Source organism: Cavia porcellus, unplaced genomic scaffold (genome assembly GCF_034190915.1).
Source record: "Cavia porcellus strain 051 isolate PalLab524CR breed Dunkin Hartley unplaced genomic scaffold, mCavPor4.1 scaffold_5, whole genome shotgun sequence".
NCBI lineage: Eukaryota > Metazoa > Chordata > Mammalia > Rodentia > Caviidae > Cavia > Cavia porcellus.
The window spans coordinates 76,780,889-76,808,242 of NW_026947488.1; the positions used below are offsets into that span (position 1 = coordinate 76,780,889).

The following is a 27,354-nucleotide window of genomic DNA, read 5'->3' on the forward strand; positions in this document are numbered from 1 at the left end:
TGAGGATTTTAGTAAGTACTGAATAGGAAAAAATAGCTGAAACACTTTCCTGTAAATTATGAAATACCCCTGCCTCTATATGGCCAATCTATTCAAAAGTAAGCTTCATGGAGAATAATTGTTTAACTCTCAGTATTTTTAAAACTCATATATGTTTCACTTTCAACGTTGTAGGCTATATTTGAAGTTTTACATAAATTTCATGAATATCATTCATTTAACCTTTTAAAACTAAAAAATAAGGAATTACCTAGGTATATATGCTCATTAGTTGGTATTCTTTAAAATAACCAGGATATATATTTTTAGATGTTTGGAGTATATAATCATAGCTAAAATAAATAGCAAAACTATGTACTTCTCTGCCTTCTTATTATTAGCAAAAGAGGTAGCTATAAAGAAAATTAACCACTGACTTCAATATTATTACTTGGCATCTATTACTCTGAAGCTTGAGATGAAATTTGTGATACTTTATTTCATGTAAAACAAAACTGACTCTACATTAAATATCATTCCTAATAGACGTAGTCATATTGAAAGTAGAAATGTCTAAATAAAGAAAAAAATTTCCATGTAAAAGATTTAATATAATAAATGAAGGTAACACTTAATTCCTCAAACTATAATGGAATTCTTTTTTTAATTTGGTAATTATTAAAAGCAAAACAATTTAAAATCATATCAATTTCAATTTTCAAAGCCTCTTATTTAATGCTTTTTAAAAGAACTGAACTACACTGGATATTTTATTAATACAAGAGCATTGATTTTCAGCCTTCTTTACTGCTGCTTTACAATTCATGTCGACAATTCTTTATAAAAGCTTTACTTTGCATGAATTAAGTTGTTTAATAAATACTCCTGACAGCAAGAATTTTGGCTCCCACTCTGTTTAAATCTCATTGTTAAGACAAACCATTTGTAATTTATTTCTGTGCTTTGCATATTTTTTTTTACTAAAGGACATAATGATCATCTATGATATCACTTGTTTTATTTTAATTTTCCAAATATGTGCTTGAAGTGATATTGTTATTTAAGATTTTCAATTTCAAATTTAGAATACTTATACACTCATCTCAGTATAAACAGATTTCTGTAAAATACTTCTAAATATGGAATATTACCTGGTTATTCTGTTGATCTGAAGAATTTGAATGTCTCCAGTCGTGGTAGTTAATGCAACTTGCAGATTGGCATCTGGTATTTTCCTTCTAAAGTCTTAATTTAGTTGGCAAAACACTTTGTGATTAAGAGTTTGCTGAGTTTTCACCAGTGAAGTCTTGAGTAGTCTACAGAGAGATGGAAAGAGAGAACTTCACATTTAGAGATTACCTTCAACACTGTGGACTCAGAACTGTGCAGACACTCAGAACTAGGCAGAACAAAGCAGCCATCTGGCTGCTTTGAGGACTTCTGCTTTTATCCTGGGAAATGAGGGTCAAAGGTGGCAGAGAAGTCATCTACTAAAAGCAATTTAAAATCTTGTAATTTTTTACTGAAGCTTGCGTTATTACTTGGACTTCTTTTAGTTATTTTCCCTGTAAATTGTAAATCCGACTTGAGATCAAACCTTCAACATTTGCTTCCTGGAAGTTGCACGCTTACTTTCTGAAACATATTGTGCTCTTCACTGGGTGATATAATACCTTCTAGCAAGTAATTGCATTAACTCAAAATGTGTGCTGGTTAGGGATATTAAGCCTCTTGCCTTTTGTTTTTTCCTTGATAATAAAGTCATTATTTAAAATCTGTGTTTGGTTAACTCCTTTGTAGACAAAACAGTTTCCTCTCATTATAAAAGATCAGATTTCAAAATTATATTATAAAAGAAGAGCAGTTTTGTCCATTGCCAGACATGTTTTATAAAGCAACCTTGTCCTTCATACCTTTCTTAAACAGGATTTAAATATAGACGGTTTTTAAAAAGATGTTTTTACATAGCTTTGAATTGAAATGATAACATTAAATTAAGGAAATCTGGTATCACTAATAATGTACAGTTATTTTAAACCTAAAGGGCAACAGACATGGCAAGGGTAAAATGGAAGGGGTAAGGCTAGCTGCCACCTTGTGCAGACAAAGCATAACGACTTGAAGTGTCCTGTCTCCTGTCAGCAGTGGAACCCTCTGGATAGGTGCCTCTGCTGAGAATACATGTTTTGGTCATTTCTTTTGAATTTTGAGAGTTGTTTCTTTATTTGCAGTTACTAAATTTCTTCAACATTAATTCTTGAAGTATTAAGCCTCATCTAGAAATGTATGTTCTCGGGCACCTATCTAGTCCCTATGAATCAGGAACTAGCGTTTATCAACCTGCATCTGTGTTGTAACGAGCTTTCCATATGATGCTCAGGCATGCTAAAGTTTGAGGACTACCAAACTAAATGGACATAAGAATTTTATTGCCATTGTGAATTTGAAATCATCTACAAGTACCAGTTTTACTCATTTCTGCTGCCAATTTCATTTACTTAGTACTTCTCATCTGTTGGCCATCTAGGAATATTGGCTTCATTTTAAACCTTCCTTTAAAGAAAGGTTGTGTTATTTTTATTTTTAAATTTAAACTTAATATAGTAATAAAGCTTAATCTTTTTTACTTGCTGGTTTGGAGACCCTAAATTTTACTATTTAAAAGATATCTTATGCTTTAAAATAGTAATAATCAACATTTGATTTCTTTCACTGTCATGCATTAACTCATTATCCCAGCTATTGTCTGAACTAAATACTGTACTTATTTTATCATACTGGATGAAAGAAACAGAGAAGCAAAGCTTTCAAGTTAATTGGTGACTAGTCTAATCATCTGTTTCCAAAGCTGACATGTTTGTGTGAGCTGTGTGTGTATAGTACCCGTGAACCTGCCCTCACACAAACATCCTAAGGCCCAGGAATGAGAGGTCAATAGCAGGTGTGGAATGGCTATAGTTCTTTAAATAAAATGAGGATTACCTTTATATCAAATTATACACTCTATAGGATATTTATGACATGTTTCTTTATTATGCACATAAAACGAGGCTTATAGGAAAGTTATGATTATTTTCTGTAGGTCAGACTGCCCCACTGAAGGAAAATAAATTCAAGATTTTTATACTACCTTTTTGAAAATACATATTTCTAAATCTCTAGAGGGCTCTCAAAGAATTTGAGAAGTATTATTTTTGTTCAAGTTAACTTTGTGTATCCTGATTTTTTAACTCAGCCAAAAAAAAAAAATAATGTTTAAAGATATCAGTTGAGAGCTCTTCATTGTATTTTTCTTTTTTAAGTCAACTTAGGATTTAACTGAACTTTTTATTTTAAAAAACTGGCTATCCTACATAGAGATGAGACAGAATATTACGTTCCCTTTATTCTACAATGTTTACTGGATTTTTCTTCTGAATGTTTAAGTCTGTTGTCTCCTATCTTTTTTTATCACTTAATCTACTCTTCAATCTTGATTTCTTTTATTTGAATCACATCTTTGACACAAGAGTTTGAAGTTGATTATCCAAATTAATTTTTTTCTCTCAGACTGTTGTTCATGTTCAGTGTGTAGTAAATGTGGATCACTTGTCTAGTAACTGTGAGTCACTTCACTATTTCATCAGTTCTTAGTTCAACCCTTACTTCTTGCTTTCTTCTCTGTGCACATTAGAGAAACTTCTCTTTTGAGATTCACACGTGGCATTTTAGTGAAAAAGCGTTGACATTGTTGATGACCCATACTACCGTGCTCCTGATTTCTGTGACCCTGCATTTTTATCAGAGCATTTTATTATTATGAAATGTGCATGTGTACCATTTGATGCTTGTTTGCATGCTTTATCATCTTGGCTCTTTAGTCTTCTCCCATAAAAACAAATGTGTAGGTTTGTGCCCCTCTCAGCACCAAATAATTATCCTTATTCCTGTCACCCACATTAGCAATAACATCAAACCCAAAACCATATAGTTACAATATATTTCCATCTACCCTGTAAATTTCTTACACATACACCTTTCTAGCCCATGTAAAGTACTTTTTTTCACCAAAACATTTTTCAAGTGGGTCCATTCCCACTCCTTAGATTCAGTTACCCAATCCTTTCCTAGCTTCCTTCTGATAACTCTTAGACTTTGCATCTTAGTTTTGGTTCTCACCATTAAGACTTAGTTCACCTTACTAGGATTTTAGCTCAGACTTTCTACTTGGCACTCACTTCTTCCTTCAGTTTTCTTGCTGCTCAACTATATCAGGTTAAGATCCCTATTAAATTAAACTCTGTTTTTGTCATCAGCCTGACCTGTTCCTTTCATCATAGGTTTATTAGTCCCACTATGCATTTGGTGTACTCGACAAATACTAAGCACCAGTGTGATTAAAGAAAGAAAGAAAGAAAATTAAAATAAAATAAAATAAATGTAAAGTCTTCCTCAAAATTTTCTGTCTAGCAGGGAAGACGGACATCAAGACAATGCCTAGAAAATAATTGAGTTACACTACGACAAACCTTCCAAGCTCTCCTTTCCCTTCCTAGTCTTGTGGTAAGGGTTCCATTAACAGAGTGTCAGTGACCTGATGCTGGAGTCCCTGTAGCGTTTTGGCAAGTGCGGCTGAAGCTGCTGAGAGTATTTTAGAATAACAGTAATGCAAGGAGCCCCACCGGTCTGTGTGGAAAATGTTGAATAGTGCAATACACTGTGGAGCCTGGGGGCCTGTAATGAGGATTCGATGTCTAGAATATGAATTTTCAGACCTGAGAACCATGGCTCATGTACTTGTAAGCATTTTATATACTTTCTCTCGGTTATTCTCCCAAAGACCTTACAAGGAAGATAGTGTTTCCCATTTTTTTCAGGGGAAGAATCTGGGACTCAAGAAGGTTCATTATATGGGGTTATGGAGTTGTCAAGTGGCAGGACTGGGATCCAGCCACAGCTCTGTCTTCCCCAATCTTGAGCTACTGCAATTATAGTATAGGGCTGTGGTTTTTCTGATTTCCTGTGATGAGCACATAGATTTGCTAGGATGTCTTCCTCCCTATTCCCATGCAGACTTCTACCTTTGCAGTAACTACTTTTGGCTTGAATCTGTGTTTTCTTGAAAACAGGAAACATTCATTTGAGTATTTTCCCAGTGTTCCTATCATATCTTACTTTATGTGCATAGTCCTAGAGCTTTCAAATAACTGCTCACTCATTGCATTACCTCACGTAGACATTAATTTAGGACCAGTTGACATCCACCTTACCTGAAATGGCTAAGTATATGAATGGTACCACCAGATTTTGTAGTGTTCTCAGTGCCCTCTTGTTCTCTTTATAAGAATACATCTTGCGAAAGAGCTTTTCTACTGGTGCTCTGTAACAGTAACTAAAGTTGGTGTCCTAACAAGCAGTTAAGCTTATTTAGATATGCAGCTTGGTATAAGAATCTGCCTCATAACATCCTTCATCTGCTTCTGCCTTCTTACAGTTAGGTCTGTCTGTTGAATATTTGTCAGGATGTTAAATAAGATCATGCTTCCGGAAGAACCTTTCCTTCTCTGTCTCTGTCTCTGTCTCTGTCTCTGTCTCTGTCTCTGTCCTGTCTCTGTCGCTGTGGCTCTGGCTGTGGCTGAGTCTTTCCCTTTTTCCCTCCCTCCTTCTCTCTTTCCCTTCCTTCCTCCCTTCCTGTCTCCCACCCCCATTTTTCTCCTCCCTCCCTGGCAAATTTGTACACTTGAACCATTATGAGTTCATGGAGGGATGCAGCAAGATAAATAAGGAGGGCTTGCAAATGTGTATTTCTAATAGAGTATAGTAAAAAGTGCAGTGGAAGTGTGGTCAGATGACAAGTGTGTGGATAAAGGCAAGTCTGCCTAAATAATAGACTGAACAAAGTGACAGAACTGAAACAGAACAAGCCTCCTACTTGACATCTGCAGACGCACAGTGCTGCTTTGTGCTGAGTGTATTTAGTACTTCGGAGTAAGCATCAGAGTTCCACGGGTCTGAAGAGTTTTGGTCTTTGGTGTAGCTGTTGCTCATTATAAACCAATGGGTCAATTTTTTTTTTTTAAACCTGTGAGCGTCACTGGATAAGATACTGATAGGAGAAGTAGATGCTTGGCATGGACAAAGTTGTAAAGAGATTAGGAAAAGAACATATACTGGGTTAAAACTAGAAATATGGAAGACTACAGTATCAGATCCAAGAAAAAACTGAGACAGAAAGTTACAAACTGTGTGTTAAAATGAGAACTCACCCTGGAATACTTAGAGTTGGCTAGGGGATGTACTTAGTGGTGTATATATATTTCAGCTATTTTGTAAGTAAATAATTTTTTTCCCATATGGAAAAATAGGTTTTGGACATTGGTGGATGGAAGAGTGGTGGGATTAGAACACATTTGCATTTCCAGCTATTTACCTCACACAGAAGGGGACCTAGAGTCTTTTCTGTTTTATCCTTTGAAGATAAATAGAAATGTATTTCTAACAGCAAAGTTTCAAGTAATGCATAATTTTTCTAAAGATATTTGAAGGACCCAGTAAAAGTTTCTCTCAAATATAAAGTGCATATCAGTACTATACATATAAAGCCAAACTTAATAAGAAAGAATATTTTCCTTAAGGTGAAAGTAAAAATACTATAGTATGTTACATGATAGAAAATTAATACTATGTTCAATTTTAAGCAATGAAAAGTTTTTAACAGCCAGAACTTACTCGGTAGGGTAGGCCAACATCAAATGCTTCTGTTAAGACTTCAAGTCAGTTGACACTGTTTTTTTTTTTTGTTTGTTTATCTTTTTTAACGTTAGCAAGTTCCAGACTGGACAAACAAGGGTTTTACCAGTGGAAGTTGAGGTGCCTTGAGCGATGGGTGGGATGCCACCACTGGAAGCCAGTGTGGAGGTGCTGCGGTTAGTGCAGTTCAAGGGTATGGAGAGCAAGCCCACCTCTGCAAACCAGAGCCTCAGAAAACATTTTCTGTTTTTCAGGATGAATCTTCAAGTCATGAGTGTAACCAGCGCACCATCCTTCTATATGGAGTTGGCAAAGAGCGAGATGAAGCCAGGCATCAGCTGAAGAAGATTACCAAAGATATCTTGAAAATCCTAAATAAGAAGAGCACCACAGAGACAGGAGGTAAACAGTCTTAAAGTGTTGCCTCCCGCTGTGCTTTCTTTTGTCTTCCTTCTTTACTCACTCTTTATCGAAGTGGTATATGCCACTGTCACTAGTGTTTCCTCTGCCCAATGACTGTCACATTGAAATATGAATAAGCACATTTAAATTTTAAGACCTTGCGTCTGTTAGTAGCAATTATTGTATTAAGATACCATATTCCACAGATAGGTATAGGAGATTTTTCTTGTCTGCTCTTTTGCTATAAATTGTAAATTTTCCACAGTAGTAATGAAGTCCTGAAGAATGAGTTGAGAAACCATTATTATGAAAGTAGTCCCATGCCCTTGTTTCTTTACCGTGATTTTTTAGACTCAGTTTGCTTTAGCTCTGGAACACTCACATTTGCGCTGAACTTTTTCTTTACTATACACAGAAGAATTACAATAAGTAGGGAGAGCTACCTGTATCACCCCCCTATTTGAGTAAAAAAGAAAATTGAGTCTTTGGCAATAATATCTTTTTTACTGGGCATTTTCTTTCCCTAATGCTTTTTATGTATTTACAGTGATGCTATGCTTTTATAGTCTGTTACTATATTGCATAGTTTGAATTTTTAAATTAGTTACTTCACATTTCCCTAATTATTCTTTTCAAGATTTATGCAATCATATGATATAATATATGCCCCTCTGTCACCAATGGTGTTTGTTTTATTTCAATATTTTACTTCAGTATTTTTTTTTAAAGTGTTTGGATTAACTCTGTATAAACAGCATTCCATTCCTACATGGTGGAATCCCCACTAGGAACCCTAATATCCTTTGTATGGATTTCTCTACAGAAGATCCTGGTTTTAGACTTCAACAGGGTATAATACTTGAACTTGTCCATGCTTGATCTTTCTTAAAGAAAACAATAAGTACAGATGCTTCAAAGAACTTCTCTTTCTTCTGTCAATAAAGATATCCGTGCAGAAACATGGTGGAAGGGCAACATGTTTTAGTCTGGGTATGGGATTCTGGATGCTTCATAAGTAGGCAGTCATCTTTAAGAACACAGTGAGGAAGTCAGCATCCTAGAATTTGCATCACATTCCCTAACTGCCAGTTGATGATGGCCTTACACCGGGAGGGAACAGCCAAAAGCTGTAGAAGGGAAATGAAACCCTCTTGTTGGCTGCTTGTTACTGAGCTTGAAAAAGAAAAGTGCTCTGTCTAAGAAAACTAAATTGGTTTGATGTTTTCTCTCTTAAAAGAGGAAATGAATTGCATTAGAAGATTGAATTTAGAAACCCTGAAGCTAGATAGCCAAGAATATTTGCTACTACTTTTTGATATGTAGGAAATAAGGGTGGGGGAAGTTGTCTCCTATAAGAGATTCAAATGTACACACCTCATCTAAATTATTTACAGAGTCCGCAGATCGCATGGGATTACTGGTTTTAAAAGGCTGAAGGACCTGGGAAGGGGAAGAAAACATTGTGGTATCTTGTTGTTGTTGTTCAGTCTACCTCCTTCATGGTTTTTGAATGCCAGAGTGTAATCTGTCCTGTTTTTATACCAATGCCTTAAATAAGCTCTTCTGTCATACAAATTCACATAGAGAAAATAATTGTTTTTGTTGCTTTTTCAGATTCCAGTAATAGATACACAACTTTAAAGCAGCATCTTCTTCATTTTAGATGAAAATCCTTATCCAGAAACTGTTGAGCTATACTGAGTTACTTTCTGGAAAATACATTAGTTTTACTGTTAAGCCACAACTTAAAATTTAGTGTACACAGGGGAAGCCAGCCAGCTGTGCTTAAAGTTAATGGAAATTTGCCCTCCCCCTCACCCCCCCCCCCAGCAAAATGAGGGACTGGTCATGAGTTTGTGTTTGATTTCTGGGAACACAAAATGTAAGATTTTGAGGAACCATCCCAGTAAGAGTGTGGTCAGATCCACTAAGCCTTGCCTAAAGGACTTTCGCATTTGAAGTTTAAATGATAATTTCAGTTGAACAGCATCAAATTTCATTTTATATTTTCTATGACTAATCATCTTTTTTGGGTTGTTAATGGGTCTCTTTTGAAGCAAAAATGAAGGCTATAACATAGCCTAAAGGATTTAAGAACTTTTAAATTAAAAAAGAAAGAATTATACAACAAAAGGGCAACACTGTAAGTTACGAAAGCAAGCTGACATAAAATAGATTTTAAAATCTGAATTGTGACTTACTGCTTTTATGTAAATATCATTAAAATGAATATTTTATGGAGAACCACCATTCATTTCCCACATTTTTCTTTTAAAATGGGTATGAATTGCCGAGAATCAATTATTTTGTTTTTTATGAAGTTCTAAGAAGTTAGCCCTTTGTGTGAGTAAATGGGAGACTGTTTGCATAAACACGAAGATGGATTTGAGATTGCTTAGCTGGACCTACTTCAAGTCTGTTGTGTGTTTTGGTCCTAGAAAGGACTGAATTAATACATTAACTTCACTTTTAAAGCAATGTGTACACAAGACAGTTGGTGTGAGCTTTTCAGCTATGGATCCCTGATATTAGGAAAAAATCAAAATTGGGTATTTTAAACACATGCATGACCTTTAAACAGCTATCATGAAGACAAAATTCCATACTTAATTTGTGCTTATGAGAATAAATATTGAAAACTTAGTATATATAATGAAATTGCTGGTTCTCATTCTTTGCATGTATCTGGTATACAACCTGAAAGTGGCCCAGGCATAAAACTTATGTTATTCCACCAGCTCTTAATTCTGGTATTGACATTCATTTGTTTTAGCAGTTTGGAATACAGCAATTATTTTGTTTGTTTTTGTGTTGGACTTTAAACAAAAATTGCTTATTGTTGAAAGGGAATATTATTTTCTTAAAGCATTACATTTTCCATTAGCAAAAACATGTTTTAGTGTAGTAAAATTTTGTTCATTTCTTGTGTCTTTGATAAGAAATCTGTAGTGAAATTTGTTCTGTCAAATTAAACTTTCCCTAACTTGAAGACAGTATGAATGCACAGCTCATTAGTGGGTGCTCTTTAACTATTTAGAATTTATGATGTTGGAAATAACTTTAAGATCATAAAATCACACTTGGCCTTCGTTTTTGGATTTATCTTTGTAGATATATATATTAAAAATATTTTAAAATAGGAGTGACTCTTCTGTTGGATCTTAGTACTGTTAAGAATGAGATTCCTCTGAAATAAACAATGTAATATTTTTAACTGGAATTCTTCAAACTTCATTATGCTAAATTGATAGCACTTTGCCATTAATGTGGAGTCATTTAATTTCTTACTGTCCCTAAAAAAAATTAGACATCCCATAAATTTCTCTTTTTACATGTTAACTGATGCAGGTAAGTATGGAGGTGAGTTAGCATAGAATATGCTAATGAAGGGGCCTATTGTGTCAAAGTGGAACTGAGTGATCCCTTTCCCTTCATTGTTGATGTCATTTTGTTTTTTCAATTAAAAAAATTGGGGGTGGGGGTGTTGAGGATATAGCTCAGCCACACAGTGCCTGCCTGGCAAGTATGAGATTATGAGTTCAATCCCTGGTAATCCCCCCTCCCCTCCAAAGAAATTTTGTTCTTTTTAAACAGGGTCTTGCTTTGTAGTTTGGGCTGGCCTTGAACTCAACGCAGTCCTGCCTCAGCCTCCCAAGTGCTGGGATTACAGGCGTGTGCCACCAAGCCTAGCTGATGTTACTGTATTTTAAAAGTCATTTAATGATAAAGGCACTTTCATGACTGACAAATTCATGACAGTACTAAGAAAGGAAAATAAACCAGTGGTATAGACACATCGTAATACTGTGCATTAGTTAGAATTACTAATTTTTAGAACAAATCAAAATTGCATCAGCAAGTCAATAGTTTTATTTTGTTTTTTGTTGCAGTGCAGGGGATTGGGAGCCCAGTTACCAGAACCCAGTTCCCCAAGCATTCTAGTTAGGCACTCTTACCATTGAGCTGCCGTACCTCTGAGCTGTATTCCCAAGCACAGTTTCCAGTGAGTCAGACTAGAAAGCATACTGTGGCTGGGAACAGTAGTACATGCCTGTGATGCCTAACACTAGGGAGACTGAGTGGGGGATCCGGCTTGGGCAAATTAGTGAGACTCTGCCTCCAAAAATAAAAAAGGAGTGTCAGGGAAGTAGCTCCATGGTCAGTTTGTGGAGTACTCCTAGGTTTTTATCCTCAGTTCTACACACACAAAAAAGCTTAATGTTGCACAAAACATACCACATATGAAAATTATAATCTGTAGGATTGAATTAGATACAGTTCCCAAGTGCACATTACCGATCTAAGCTATAAGAATTCAGGATCTTGGTCCCCTATGAAGAAAGGGAGCTAAATGGGTTTCTGGGGTTCTGGGATGCTGTTTTCTGATTTGGACATCATTACATTTGTGGCTACTTGGGGTACATAGAGTTTTTCCATATATGTTATACTTTAATAAAAATTATCTATTAAAAAGTGAAGAGCTTCATTTACATACAAAAAACTCCATTTGTTTTATGTTTATTTAGTTGGGGATGAAGGGCTAAAGGCCAGGAAGAACAAACAAGAATCATTTCCAACCCTGGAGACTGTCTTTACAAAACTCCAACTTCTTTCCTATTTTGATCAGCATCAAGTGACATCTCAGGTAGCCATTTTGACTTGTTATTGTGTATCTAGAATATTCTTACTTCGGCTCAGATCTTTCATACAGTATGTTTTTAGCCCTAGTTAATTTTATAAATACATTTTTAAAAAATTTGAAACAATTTTCATACTACTTTTAAGTGTCACATGGTCTTCCTAAAAATTTGCTTTTATTATGTAAACATTTTTACCTTATGATAACAATTGTAATATATAAAACAAATCTAATGGAATGCTTATGTTATTATGTATAGTTCATATGTCACTGTTGAGGAAGGATAAGTCTGTTGAGAATTGAAATAAAATACTGTGAGATTGGGGGAAAATTTCATCTTATAATTTCGGTATAGATTAGGTACGTTTAATAATTGTATAGTTGTTATACCTTTAGAATCATAAAAATCGATGTTTTAGTGACAAATTTGTCATACTTTTTCCAATTAAGCAGTTTGTGCAGTTTGTTTCTGTGAAAATTTTAACTTTTGAATAAATAGAATCATAGATTAATTCAGATGCCACACTCAGAAGCCTGAAATGACTTACTAAGTAGAAGGTTTTATGGAGGATTGGTCATACAGTTGGTTTTACTTGTGCTTCACAGATCTCTAACAACGTGCTGGAACAGATCACAAGCTTTGCCTCAGGTACATCCTATCATCTCCCTTTGGCCCACCATATTCAGCTCATCTTTGATCTCATGGAGCCCGCACTGAATATCAATGGATTAATTGACTTTGCAATACAGGTGTGTAGGCTGTTTTTCTGCCTTTAGGAAAGCAAGCTGCCATGCGTCATGGAATTCACTTACTGATTTTTTAAAACAAGTTTAAAAATGTATTTACTGTCCCCCCACCAAAACGTGGTATCAGTGTGTTGTCAAATTGGGCTTAAAGTCTTGCTTTCATGTAATCCTCCTGCCTCAGCCTCCCATGTGCCAGGACTATTAACACTTGCTACCATGCCCTGTTAAAATTTTTTTAATTGACACATAAAAACATAAAAATTGTACATACTCATATGCTTTAATACATATATATGTTGAATAATGTTAATATCAAGCTAAATATATCTCCTGATTCTTCATTTCTTTATGATGCTTATAATGGAAACTTTCAAAATGTTTTCATTTTGAAAGGTACAGTAGATTATCATTATTAACTATAGTCACCCTCTTGTGCAACAGCATGCCGCACTTTTGCTTCTAACAATAACTTTGTACCTGTTGACCAATTTCCCCATCCTCCCCCATCACCCTCTGCTGACCTCTGGTAACTACTGTGCCATTTAAAATAAACTGATTGGTGTTTGTTGATATTCTTTCAAAAAGACCCAGTAACGTTTTAATAATTGAATCCTTCTGAGTTAACAATCTTCAACTAGTATTTTAATTATAACTTCATAGTTCATAGTTTTCAGTTAAATAAGAAATTTTGCTAAAATATGTCCTTTAAAAATATAAGACTTTTGAATATTTTATTGTTTTCTATTGTTTTGCCGAGTTTATGGTAAAGGATTATTTTCTCTCTATAGTAGAGTGTATTTAAGGCTGAAATTTTAAAAGCCCATACACTTTTAATTTTTCCCACTATGATTCTATGCACATTTGAATTTATTTATTCCTTGTGCTGTTAGTAGATATTAGGCTAGGTTTCCATTTCTTATTTTGTAGGACTGGTCCTATAGGAAAAGTATAACAACTTCTATTTTATCAAAAATAAGGGGAACAAGGGCAAAAAATGAAGGGAAGGGGTGTTGTCTAAAATTAACCAGTCTAGAACCGTGGGCTACCATAAAGTTTCGGTACCTATTTCAGCACTGGGTACTTCCTGATTATGTACACCCTGATGTCTAGACAGAAGAGCAAGTCTATTAATTGGTAAAGAATGCTTTAACTCACTTGTTTGTGTTTTCTGAGGCTGCTGTATACCATGGCAGCATACTCAAAGTTCATAGAAGTGTGTTTTTCCTGTTTGTTTTGGCATCATTTTTATTCAGTCTCTTCTGTTGTAGTTACTAAATGAACTGAGCGTTGTGGAAGCTGAACTGCTCCTAAAATCCTCCAGCCTGGCAGGAAGTTACACAACAGGACTGTGTGTCTGCATTGTGGCTGTTCTCAGGCGATATCACAGTTGTCTGATCCTGAATCCTGATCAGACAGCCCAGGTGTTTGAAGGGTTGGTACATAAAATGTCATTATCATTTTTTTAGTTCCAGGATGTATAATTTTTGTGATCAAATTTTGTGATACAAATTTTGTGATAAAATGTGATAGTGATTATAAGAGGAAAGTAGGACTGATACCTGGTTCAGTAAAAACGTAATTAAATATTTTCATTTATCAAAGGAAATTAAGTAATTTTATTCTTTTTAATTATTGCTGCTTCTTTCTTTTCTGCCTTCCTTCCCATCCCTGATTTCTGAGAATACATGTTTGTTCATTTTATAGCACTCTGTTATTTATGTTGCCCAGCATTTGGGTTTACTATAAATAATGAATATTTATAGCTTCTCTATTCATGTAATTTCAGTTTATATTTGGAAAATTCAATATTGAATAAGCTCGGCACATCTTACAGTAATTTGGTTCTTTGATTCATATTTTTGATTAATTAAAGATAATTTTGACAAGAGACAAATTCGAACAAACAATTTCCTCAGTCTTTTTTATGTTTTTGTGTATGTTGGCTAGGACTTGCTCTAGTCTCGCAATGAAATTTGACTCAGGAACTACCCAGCATACTCTTAGAGACCTAGAATGAATTTTGAAAGCCTTTGCAGACTTTTGTCTGCTCCACACCTTTTCCCTAAGGTGTTTTGTTGAGGAAAAATGGAAAAATCAACAACAGCCACCCTCTGAAAACCTGGTTGTCCTTTGTATCCATGTTTTTTTCTCTAGGGCTCAAAAGAATTATGGAGATCTATGATTTTATAGTCCCTTTTAAAAATTATATATATATATATATATATATATATATATATATATATAAATAAATAATCTAACACTCATAATGAAATTACATGTTATTCCTCCAGTGACATCCACTTAACAACAGCTTTTAGGAAAATAAAACACTACCATGTACAGGTATTAATTGTACTTACTTGATTGGGAAGCGTAGTCTGAAATAACTCAGAAACTTAAAAATTTATAACTTAGAATTAAAGGACTACAGTTACATCATGGTAAGGTTGAAGTTTTTGTTTTTACAGGTCAAAAAGCTGAGATGCAAATTTTGTAATGAAGTGTTTGGTTGTGAAGTGATATAGGTAGCATCACATAACTCTCACATAATAAATCTCACATAGTTTTACAAAGTTTTTCCTAACTGGGAGTTCTTTCATGTGGCTTAACTCACACCATACTTCTCAAATAGTTTATGAAAACCCATAGATTATCAATGTACTGAATTGTGACAAGTTTTTTTTGTTTCTTTTCTTTTTGATACCTGTGTGAATGAGTGTACTGTTTCATAGTGTGAACTTTTTTAAAAAAATCTTTGGCAAGTCAAAAAAGTTGAAAACACCAACTATTGCATGATGGCTACTTAAGCAACCCGCAACAAATGTTTGTTTACTGTAGTCACAGACTAATTCTTTGCTTAACAGGTCATATGTGGAATTTTTTGTTTATATAATCTCCCTCCTGCATCTCTCTCCCTCACCCCCCTTTCTTTTTCTTGTGGTGGGGATCCAATCTAAGTCCTCACATACTGTTAGCAAACACTCTTACACTGAGCTACATCTCCAGCCTACTACCCGTCTTTTTAATTATGTTAACACTTTTGCTCCAGTTGGTAGCTTTAATCTGCTGTCCGGTGGCCCCACCTGATGCTCCTTCATAGGGACTAGGATGCCATGCTGCTGTTTGTCATGTCTTTTCCTGGAATCAACCTACGACACCTGACACCTGTGGTTTTATTCTCCTCCCTGGCTTGGACACCCCAGGCACTTTCTTGCTTTTCCTTTCCCCACATAGTGGAGAGAGGCTAGTTTGGGGGTTGGGAGACCTCAGCCCCTGATCCTCTTCGTTGTTGTACAGTCACTTCACTTTTTGTGCTTCATAACCCTTTTTGAACAATGAGTATTGATGAATCGTGATTTCTGAATCCCTGTTCTGATTTACTATTCTGAATTTTATGGGTCACTATTAGGTAGCATTTTGCTAAACCCTGTAAGAAGATTCAGGATGGTGGTGGAATCGGACTCATGGGTGTGTTAATGCCTGTGAACTACTGTGTTGTATGACCTGTGGACAGCTGCTGTGGTTCTCACTGGGGGAAAATGGCATGGAATTGTACTAATAATTATTATTCTGATCTAAGGGACTTAAAGAGGATATAAATAAAAGGAAGGGCTTTATCTTCTTGTATAAGATAAACTAAGGTAAATGTGTCTTTTACTTTGAATAAATAAACGGAGTATAACTCCAAATCAGAATTCCTCAAATTCAAGCCAGATTCAGCTCTTGAAAATGAATTTACCTGATTTTTACTTATCTGAAAAACTGTTTCTTTACAAAGAATTCTTAAAATTTGGGAGTCTTTGAAAACTCTGAATTTATGAATCATGTAACTAGAGCAAAATGCCCTACTTTTCTTTTTTGTGTCCTATTCACAGCAACTTAGTTGATAGATACCTTCATATACGTTCACCACTTGTGAAGAAGACTATCTTTTGTTTCTTTTGTTTCCTGTTGTCAGTGACAATTCTGAAGGACTTTTTATATCTGGTATTTCAGTATTATTTAATGAAATCTATGTTTGGTAAAAACCTTGTATTATGACAATCCGCAGACATCCGTTACTATTAATATATTTAAATGATAACATGTTAACAGAATATGAGACTTTTCTCTCTGCATTTCTGTCTTCAGGTTATGTGGTGTGGTAAAGCATGTGGTGAACCCCTCAGAATGCTCCTCCCCTGAAAGATGCATCTTAGCCTACCTCTATGACCTTTATGTGTCATGTAGCCACCTCAGAAGTAAATTTGGAGACCTCTTCAGGTGGGTAGAAGGAAATTAAAAGGATAGAAATAGAATTATGCCTGTGTTTGCTGATGGTTCCACCATTATTGCCATTTTTAATAATGAAAATTATTTCAATTAGTGGGAATTTTGATTAGCCATGATTTGTTTAAACTGAATACCAAAATACATAATGATAAAAAGGTAGACTATTATAAAATTTATTTATAAATAAAAAAGTAGACTATTATAAACATTGTGATAATAGTCCCCCCTGCAGATTGAATTGACATTAGGTAATAAGCTTTGCAAGCTTATCTAATTTTATGTCTTCAACAATTAAAGGATATTTTACTTAAGATTTTACATTCTTTATATGTTTTACCTATGTAATACATTTTTAAATGTCATATTAATGACTAGCTCTTAATATTTATTGCATTTCTAGTTTAAAATTGAATTTGAATTATAAATCTAATAGAAGATTCATTGAGGCAGTATTTTGGTGTCTTGTTGGATTTGTATCCCTCTTGGTTTTGATACCACATTTTCTAAAATGGCTTTTTGAGTTACTATTGGTAGCTCTAATATTGTGAAATTGTATTTCCTAATGACTTATGGAATGTTCTTAGCTTCATTCACTCTTAACAACTTCTATCAAACTGTATTTTTTTTACCACTCTTAAAAAATTCAATGTTTAACAGATCAATTTTTCATGTGTGAATGAGCTTTTAGAAGATGATCAGTTATCTTTAAATAACATTAAACAATATGCATTAAGTGCAAGACAGCCTGCTTCATATTACCAATTTTATTTGATTCATGTTCAACTTGATCAATACTATCTAATGTCTCCTGGTATAATAAACATATGTGAGTTAATTATAACAAGATACTGTGAAATCTGTAGTTAACTTACTTGCTATCTTTGACTTCATAGATCACACTGTTATATAATGCATTTTATTGCTTTCAGTAAAGCTTACTTCTTAAGCATTTTATGTTTAATGATTCCAGAAAATTGTATTTCTACAAAATACACTTTTGTGTTTTTAATCTCCTGTCCAGAGTTCATATGTAATTACCTTTTGAAGTAACTCTAACTTCTTACAAATTACTATGCTTAACTATGATTACAATTTTGAGATGAATTTATGAGAAGTAATTCTATATTTTACCAATTCTTCTGTGTTTTGGAACATTCTTTCAAAGCTATGTGCATGTTTACTTCATTTCATCTGTGTCTGTCTCAGGTGGTACTCCCACGTTCTTTAGCTTAGCACTTGTTATCTTTACAGGTAGTCCAAACTGTGAAGCATAAAAACTTACTTAATGTTATTTTGATGAATTTTAGATTATTAATTATAAATAAGGGGAGAATAGGAATTGTCTGGTGGGAAGAATTTGAAATTGAGAAGGAAAAGGAGAGTGATAAATTATAGTTTCCTTTGCTCTTCCATACCTTGTATCTAGTTTGCTTATAAATCTTCTGAGCTCTACCTTCTGATTACATTGAGACTGTAGCCACTTCCTGACATCCTCAGTCATTGTCATCATGGTCATCTCTTGCTTGGGCAAATACAGAGTCATCGTAACTGGTGATCCCATTTGCATGCTTGACTCTTATAGAATATGCTTAATATACTATCCACTAAGGACTTCTTTTATATTCAAAGATGACTCCAGTGGCATTCCAGCTACTCTATAAAATCCAGTATCTTAGACTTCAGAAACTGTAAGATCACTCTGTCACCTTCTTTCCTCTGTGCATGCATTTGGTTCTGACCGTGCAGACCTTCTTCCTGATCCTCAAGCTGTGTGACTGCTCCTACCTTGTGCTTTTACATTTGCACTTGCCTTGCTTGTGTACTTTCTATGTTTACTTGTGTGCTCACTTCTACTGTTCCTTCATAGCTTTGTCTCTCTCGTCACCTTACTTAAATGCCTGTCCCCTTTCTGATCGTTCCATCAACCTTAGTATTTTTCTATTTCTAATACATCATATATTTATTTGTGACCTGGCTCCCTATTGGAATGTAAGCTACCCAAGAGCAGAACCTTTTCTGTTTTCCTACCACATCCCATTGCCTTGAAGAGTATGTGGCTTTTCATAGGCACTGCAGAGGTGTCACTTTGACTCCAAACACTTGGTTGTAGACATTATTGTTGAATGAAAGATACATACTGAAAAACCATAATTTAATAGCATTCATAAAAGATGAACACGTGTTACCGTGTAATACTTTCAGTTTCAGAATGATCCTTTGTAAACTACTTGTGAGATTCTTAACAAATCCTTATCCACAGAAATGATGTAATAAATATTTTCTTCTGTTACAATACATAGACCTTTCAGTTTTAGTTTATGTTTCTCAGAAAGGGTTTATTGTGATGTGGCATTTGCCACAGCCTTGTTTTTAGTGATGAACTTCCTCAGATAGGCCTAATAGGTTTCTTAACCCCTCCTGTTCCTGCAGTGCAGTACAGGTAGGATAAATAAGTTAATTTAAGTGACGTGCACGTGATGTGTAGAGATTAGGGGATCAGAGGTAAGGAGTTGGGATCAGTAGAGTAGCATAGCACAAGAGCACTATCTGAACAACCTTCCACCCTCAAGAAGAAGAAAAATGCAGGTTTCTTGGGATATCGTGTTTTGTTTGTTTGTTTTTCCTTGAGACAGAGTCACCCTTTGTTGCCTAGACTGGGCTTGAACTCCTGGGCTATAGCAGTTCTCTCATCTCAGTCTCACAAGTATCTGAGACTACACAGAAGTGCCACTACTCCTGGTTTGCTGGGGTATCTTGAAGTGATGCTTTTAGTTTGGAATTAGGAAAAAATGGACAAACAAGCTAGATGCTCAGAGATATTTGTGTTACTCTACTAACAAAATGGTTTAATTTTTTTTCTGAAGCATCTATAAAGCTATGTGAGACAGGAAGTATAATACTAATCACATTGTATTAGTTAGATTTTCATCTGTGTGACAGATACTTGAGATAAACAGCTTTAAAAAGAAAAGGATTAGTTCGGCTCACTGTTTCTGGGACTTTGGTCCATGATCAGTTGACTCCAGGGAAGAAAAACATCGTGAGAGAAGTATATGGCAGAGGAAGTTTGCTCATCTCGTAGCAGCCAGGAGAGAGGAAGGGGCCAAGGATAAGAACAGACCATTCTAGATTATACCCATCTGCGATCTACTTCCTTCCCTAGGCCCCACCTCCTAACAGCATATAGCTAACTCCCTAATGATAATGACACACCCTAAACCCCCACCCCAGACACGTGAACATTTGGGGGAAATACTGTTGTCCCAAACCAGAATATCTGTCTTCCACTGCCTGAATTGTACCAGATGCTATGTTGGCTGTTTCTGCCAAGATCACAATTTCTTCACAATCATCCCTGGAAGTAGAAGTGATTGTTCCTGATCATAATTAATGCTTACTGAAACCTTGATTTGAACACCAGTCATGTTGGCCTTAAGTTGTATGTTGTTTTAATTGCTTTACCAGGCTTTTCTGACTTAGTATTTGTAGAAGGAAAATGTCCTAGTTGTTGGCTTAATTCCCTACACATGAGTGACTAAGTAGAAAGAGTGTAGCCTACATGGGAGTTGACATTTTATTAAAATATGGTGTGCCAGATAGAAAATGCAATAAATGAGAAAAGAGGGCTAGAAATAAAATGTGAGTTGATGGCACCACCAGCTACAGAATTCAGACAACTATGCAGTCCAGTTGGAGACAGGCGCTCATGACACATCTGCATATTGGAGGAAAAGTCAGGATTTCTTTATTTTTGTGACACTGTGGTTCTTTAGTGATTACACATGCATGTGCCAAAACATTATATTGTGATACCTTTATGTGTTAAACTATAAATACTGTGATATGTATTTCTTATTTTATGGAAAAACTAAAAATTTCATAGTAAAATAATACAAAAATAACAATAAAAAATTGAGAAAGAAAAACAGTTGCTACATGCTTAGCCATGAAAAGATTGACAGAATTAAGGGTAAATTGAATAAAAAAGACATAATGCTTTATAGTTTACAGAAGTCTGTATCATTAAACACAGGTTATGAGGTGTAGAGAAACCAACATGGTGGAGTCAGGTTGGGAACTGGGAAGGAGTACAATTTGTTTCATTCTGAGTGTGAAAGTGAAACAAATTAAGATCTGTTGCTGTTAGAAAGTAAATGAAAAGTTAAATCAGAAGCATGGCAAGAGTAAAAAAGAAATACATAGGACTAAAAGCCCTGGGACAATAAAGTGACCATCATGTTGAAAATGGTATACTTCCAGATTGCAGACTTCATCTCTCAGTAACAAGTGATAAGTTTTTACACAAAGTACCTACAAAGAAATATACTGGCTATAGAAGATTGTAGTTACTGCGTTTAGTGAGTTATTTTAGTCTTCTGCCTTCCAGCCATTATTCATTGCCAGATTTATCTGGGAGAGTTTATGAAACATACAGATTCAATGTGTGCACAGTGAGAATTAGCAATCTGTGCTTTTTAACAAGCATGGCAGGAGTGTTTCTGAAAGAGGATAGCTAAAGTTATATTTTAGTAAGTACCAAGCTGAGCAATCTCTGTTTTCTTAAAGTGTTTAGCCATGGAAACAAGGTAGGGTAAAGAATGTATGTGTGTTTTTCATTTTTGAGGAACTCATTCCTAACTCCTGTTTAGGTATAAAAGAATGTGAGGGTTACAAAAGAGGTCAAATAGCACTCTAACCACCAATGCATTTGCTACCTAAAAATTTCAAAAAGAGAAAAGAAAAAAAGAAAAGAAAATAGACTTTCCGGTGCTTAGCAGAAAAGAGCCCTTGAACATATAAGGTAAATACTGCTAACAGACTTGCTCACCAAGTGGAAATAAATGATTTCAAAGAAAAGAAATGAAAATAGACTTTCCGGTGCTTAGCAGAAAAGAGCCCTTGAACATATAAGGTAAATACTGCTAACAGACATGCTCACCAAATGGAAATGAATGATTTCATATGGAATATAATATTTGAAGTAAGACAATCCTTAGCTCTGTCTGTAGATAAAGACATTGGAGGACAGACATGCAATTCCTTTTATATCCTAGTGTTCTGTATCTTTTCAGATGTAGCCCCACTGAAACATGAAACATGTCTTTATATGATAAACAAGACTCTTAATAATTAGTGGTGCTAAGAAATACAGTAAGTTTTTAGGAATGACATAGTTGTTTTTCACTCTCATTGAACATGTATTATTTAAATCCCACTAGAAGGATGTAAGCTACTGAAGGCACAGAATGTGGCCCCTCTTTCCACAGCTGTGCCACGGTACCCATAGTAGCCTTGGTACTACACTGTACCTGAGCAATAGCTTTTCAGGATGTGCAGTTACCATTACATCACCAAACTTTTCCTCATGTATAATTGAATCCATTTTTATTGCTAAGTAATTATGATTTGCATATACCCATAAGAGTTTTTGGAAGCCTTCATAAATTCTTTGATGTTTAGAGTATGTAAAATATAGGAAAGATTTAGGAAATACTATTCACTAACCCGATGTCTTATTCTTACTTTGTTTTTCCCATGCATTCAGCTAATGTTCATTGAGGAGTTACTACGTTCCAGGCTCTGTGCCCAGTGCTAATAATTAAAATGTTGAAATTAAGAACCATGATATAAATGTTTTCTAGGAATATAGTGCATTTGCTGCAATTCAGTATGTAATTAAGTGAAATAATTTTCTTGCTGTTCTAGTTTTTATTTCCTATCTTTTAACTTTTCTTCTTGTAACCTCAGTAGTGCCTGTTCAAAAGTAAAGCAAACCATATACAATAATGTTATGCCTGCAAATTCCAACTTGCGGTGGGATCCAGACTTCATGATGGATTTTATTGAGAATCCTTCAGCCCGAAGCATCAATTACTCAATGCTGGGCAAAATCCTTAGCGACAATGCTGCCAATCGCTACAGCTTTGTCTGCAATACCCTCATGAATGTATGTATGGGCCATCAGGATGCTGGAAGGTAAGACAGCTTACCCTGGAACTGAGGCTTAGTCAGAGCTCTGTTGCCTTGGTACTTCTGTGTCTGAGCTCAAATTTGTCAGTCCCTCCCCCCAGCATTTTCTGTTACTCCTGAGTTTACCTCTGCTTTTCATAACGTGAGACAGTGCTTTCTAGCTTACTACTCTGACATGGGACATTTTAAGTATGGACTGTAAGTTGTATGATCTATTTACAGAAATGAAATGAAAATATTAATGATAAAATGCTTACATCTTATAAAACAGTATTTGGACCTACTTACACTAAATAGGCTCTTTAATTTTTGCTCCCTTTAAAATGTAAATGGATAGATCATATTTGCTTATAGAACTGAAAATATGCTAATTCACATATGTGTAATTATTTATTGTTAGCGTCATTATTAGCAAACACTTGAACTCATTTATTTTTATGTTTTGCCTAAAGTTCTATAGGTTACTTGGTAAGTGAATATTATATCATTAAATTGAAGAAAATGAATGATTTGTTCTGTGATGGTGAAATATATATTCAATACATGCATCTTATATGACAATTTCTCTTTTGCACAAGGTCACTTTTCTCTTTTTTTTCTCTCTCTCTCTCTCTTTTTTTGTAGGATTAACGACATAGCCAATTTCTCCTCTGAGCTGACTGCTTGCTGTACTGTTCTTAGTTCGGAGTGGCTGGGGGTTCTGAAGGCTCTTTGCTGTTCTTCAAATCATGTGTGGGGGTTTAATGATGTACTTTGCACTGTAGATGTAAGTTTTCTTTTTCATTTAACATTATAATTAAGAATTTAGCTAGTGGGTAATCTGTTTGATTTTTTAAATTTTCTAATTCACTCAGCTGCAACACTGTAAAATAGCCTTTTTTGTCTAAAAACAGTAGATCACAATGTAGTTGCCCAGAATTTAATGAATAAAATCAAAATAAATTGATTAATCTAATCTATAGCAGTAGTACTAAGATTTCCTTGTTTCCTAAAAGTTTCATTATTCCTAGTTTTTAAAATTTGTGTGGATAATCTCTTCAAATCTTTGTTTTAACCGTGTGGGTTGGGTTCTTCATCCCGTAGGACATTACCGTTTTACAATTTGAAGAGAACCAGTGTATATCTTATCTGAGAATATGGGTTTTGTTGTGATGCTTAAGAAAGCTCAGGTGTAGATTCAGATGGTTTTCCATCGTAGTGATTATGTCGGGTAGTGAAGAAGAGTTACAGTGGCATAGTATCTCCCCCTATATCTGATTTCTTCAAATGTCAGGTTGCATTCATGATGTGTGAGTTTCTAGTAAAAAATATGCCTGGTTTTTTTCCCTCCTGTTGTCATTTCTTGGAGTAGTCTTTCACTAGCATATTTTATAATAAAGAGTAATGCATTTTTAAAGTTGCTTCTCAGTTGAATGCTTATTCCTTAGCTCTGCTGCCTCAGACTGGGTGGGCAGTCTTACCTCTTTCTCTCCATTCTGTGGGTTAAGATTTTATACACATAAAATTCATTAATTGTTACATTTTTTTCCACACAGAAGAGACTCAAGTTTTTATCTTTTAGTTCATGACCTCGTTTTTTTTTTTTTTTAATACTTTGCCTTCTGCTTTCATCTGTTAACATGTAATAATAGTGTGAGCCTTACAGTGTTGTGCTGTTTGATGAGATCATTTTCGTAAATTGCTAGTCATACTTCCTGGCACGTAGTACCAATCAAAATGGGGTTACTGTGCTAGTGGTCATTTATTACTATTTTCTGCCAGTGTCTTGTGAGGTCTATAAAGGTAGAGAACTCCTTAGCTTCCCCTATATTGAATTATTTTCTTTCCTCTGTCTCCACTCTTTTAAATTTGGGATTCAATTGTAAATTTTCAAAGTTATTTTAAAAACTAATTTAGTCATTTAAAAAAAGTCCAGCCAGTTGTTGTGAAATGGAACTCAATAATATTAAGTCTTATTTTTCCACCAGACTGACTGTCCTTTATTTTCCTGCTTCCTTGTTGTCAACCTTTAAATGATGTAGCGTATTTCTTTCTGCCAAAAGTACTAATCATATTACTTCTTTTAGTGATCTTTAAAATTTTTTTTATTTCTGTCGCTTTTCAATTGCATGTGCACAGATTAAAGCCAAGTGTCTTTTTACACCATTTGGTTGTGAGTAAACCTCATGCTTTGTCTTACAAAGTAGAAATGGGCCTATGTTCTAACCATCATAAGAAGTTACCCTTTCTGTCTCCTGGTTAGTGTTAGGATTTGAGATCTTATTGGTATTGTCTACATTCTCTTAGGTTTTGATCTTTGAGAAAATTTAAAAGGGTGTTAGGTATTAAAACCTGTCAATGTTTTTCTTGAAGGTGAGTGACCTTTCATTCCATGATTCATTAGCTACTTTCATTGCTATTCTGATAGCACGACAGTGTTTCTCCCTGGAGGACGTCGTGCAGCACGTGGCACTTCCCTCTCTCCTAGCGGCAGGTAAGCAGGTGTCCAGGAGCTGTGTTTGCTATTAGATTTTTGTCTTGCCATGAACACTGGGAAAATATAATTTAAGGTGTATGTACGTTGCAGCGTGTTGTAGTGTCAAGTAGACATGGTAGAGTTTTTATACTTTTTCTATGCTGAGTCACATAGATTGCTGCCAAATAGGAAACTGCTCTTAGAAACTTGAGTTTCTCAGAAAAGTATAGCCAGGGCCATAATTTCTTACTATCAAGAGGATTTATTTAGATTATTCCTGAAAATTTATCTTTATAGAAGACCCAAAGGACTTGTTCTGGACTCTGTTAACAAACTTGCTGCTTCTTCATCTCTTCTTAGCTTGTGGAGACGCGGATGCAGAGCCCGGGGCAAGAATGACCTGCAGACTCCTGCTTCACCTCTTCCGAGCTCCACAGGCCTGCTTCTTACCTCAGGCAGCTGGTAAGCCCACAGCTGAAAAGCCTCTGAGTATATTTGTGTGTGGGGGGTTATAGGTTCTAACATAACAAGTGGGGTGTCCATTTTGTAATTTCCTTCCTGATTTTTGTGGGCTTGATCTGGGGGTGATGAATGAGTGAGAAAATGGTACCAGGAGGGCTGTCAGCACCTTTCAATTATATAATATCAAGATATATTGAGAAACAGAAATTAAGAGTTAACAGACAATAAAAATACCTTGACTCTTAGGCCATGCCCTGTTGGTGGGCAGCATAATCCAATGACATATAGTGTGTGTTGATTCTGAACCACAACATCCCAGCTTAGGATAGTGGTGACTCATTTACTCTCTTCCTTAGGAAAATAAGTATTGTAGAGGGGTACAGAATGGTTAAAAGGGGTAAGAACTGTTAGTGAAGTCTGTTTATCATTTCTGTATAGATATGTATGTGTCTGTGTGGGAATCTTGCTAATCTTTTTGCTACATCTCTCTACAGAGCAAAACATTGCTTTAATAATTAAACAGAAAAGGTTAAGTAAGAATACTGGCAGTGTTAGTGAATCCGTGGAGCATCAATTAAAGCGAGCTAATGGCAATTAACGCCCACAGTCTAACAATGAAAGGCCTTGCTAACTGTAAATGATTACAAAAGATTGTTAATGATGCTGATGAGACTATTAAAGGTTTGTTGTTGTTTTCATAGGCAAACCTTTCCCCGGAATAAGATCGTCTTGTGATAGACACCTTCTGGCTGCTGCTCATAACAGCATTGAAGTGGGAGCTGTTTTTGCTGTCTTAAAAGCAATTATGATGCTTGGTAAGACTATATTAGCCCTTAGTTTCTTGATTAGTCACCAGAAATGGAGGCAAAATAATTTGTATTCAAGTTAAAATCTAATTAGTATTATTGGAAACATGGTTTGTTTTCTTTGTTTGTCCTGGAAAAATTAATTATCTTTTCCCAACTCCAAGTATAATTGAACTCTGTAGAATTCTGTCCGCTACCTAGAGTGACACTGGGGGAATTTGAATACAAATAGTATTTTTGATTTGATATCTCATTCCATGTAAAATAGAGCCACAGGGTTGTTTTGCTTTTATTGGTGGCAGAAATCACACTTTATGAGGGGCAGAATTAACTTGATTATGTAACCAAGGGTTTAAACTTCAACTAGATAATATACTAGGTGCAGAATATCAAAAACCCTGAGTTTTTCAGTCACTGTTTCTGCTTCTGTTAGGACTCTTAACAAATTTTAAGTTTTCTGCTTTAGGTTTTTCATGAGTTAGGTGATCATTTTGTCATGTTTGTATTATTGTTAAGTAAACATTAGCTATCACACTCATTTTTAAATTTAATTACTTTTATTAAAACTTTGTCCCTCGTGTCCTTATTTATATATATTCTCCTGGAGTAATAGTACTGCTTTCTGTTCGTGTATTGTGTAGTACTCTGAAATATTTCTCTTGTAAATTTATAAAGGACTTGAAAGATTAGGAAATCTTGAATTCATAATGCCTACTTGCAATTTTGAGTACCTCTTTTTGGTGTTAATTAAACAGTAGTACCTATTATGCTCTTACTGAGCCTCCTTATCAAAACAGAGTGATTGGGTGGCTAGGAATTGCTATAGATTATTCTTGAAGAGCGTGAGTAGCCAAGTGTGATCGTATCTGTCTGTAACAACCTTAGTTCTCGGG

The 27,354-nt window shown here is 35.1% G+C and overlaps 2 protein-coding genes across 11 annotated transcripts in view; one reads left to right on the forward strand and one right to left on the reverse strand.

Moving 5' to 3' along the window:
• The window catches only part of Med12l (mediator complex subunit 12L), a 276,541-nt gene that overhangs the window by 193,233 nt on the left and 55,954 nt on the right, over positions 1-27,354 (forward strand). For 8 of the 9 annotated variants that reach the window (XM_063249179.1, XM_063249183.1, XM_063249185.1 and 5 more), the window contains 10 exons: positions 6,963-7,110; positions 11,637-11,755; positions 12,356-12,499; positions 13,765-13,928; positions 16,628-16,759; positions 22,517-22,744; positions 23,363-23,504; positions 25,091-25,211; positions 25,554-25,655; positions 26,357-26,470. In XM_063249179.1, coding sequence (XP_063105249.1) covers positions 6,963-7,110; positions 11,637-11,755; positions 12,356-12,499; positions 13,765-13,928; positions 16,628-16,759; positions 22,517-22,744; positions 23,363-23,504; positions 25,091-25,211; positions 25,554-25,655; positions 26,357-26,470 — 1,414 coding nt within the window. The remainder of the gene's footprint in view (positions 1-6,962; positions 7,111-11,636; positions 11,756-12,355; positions 12,500-13,764; positions 13,929-16,627; positions 16,760-22,516; positions 22,745-23,362; positions 23,505-25,090; positions 25,212-25,553; positions 25,656-26,356; positions 26,471-27,354) is intronic. The other variant, XM_063249180.1, reaches the window with a different exon arrangement.
• Positions 1-27,354, reverse strand: part of P2ry12 (purinergic receptor P2Y12) — a 43,805-nt gene that overhangs the window by 2,525 nt on the left and 13,926 nt on the right. Inside the window, exons 2-3 of one of the 2 annotated variants that reach the window (XM_063249191.1) lie at positions 6,688-7,046; positions 1,131-1,295 (exon numbers count right to left, since the gene is read on the reverse strand). The gene's annotated coding sequence lies outside the window, so the exon portion shown is untranslated. The remainder of the gene's footprint in view (positions 1-1,130; positions 1,296-6,687; positions 7,047-27,354) is intronic. The other variant, XM_013159703.3, reaches the window with a different exon arrangement.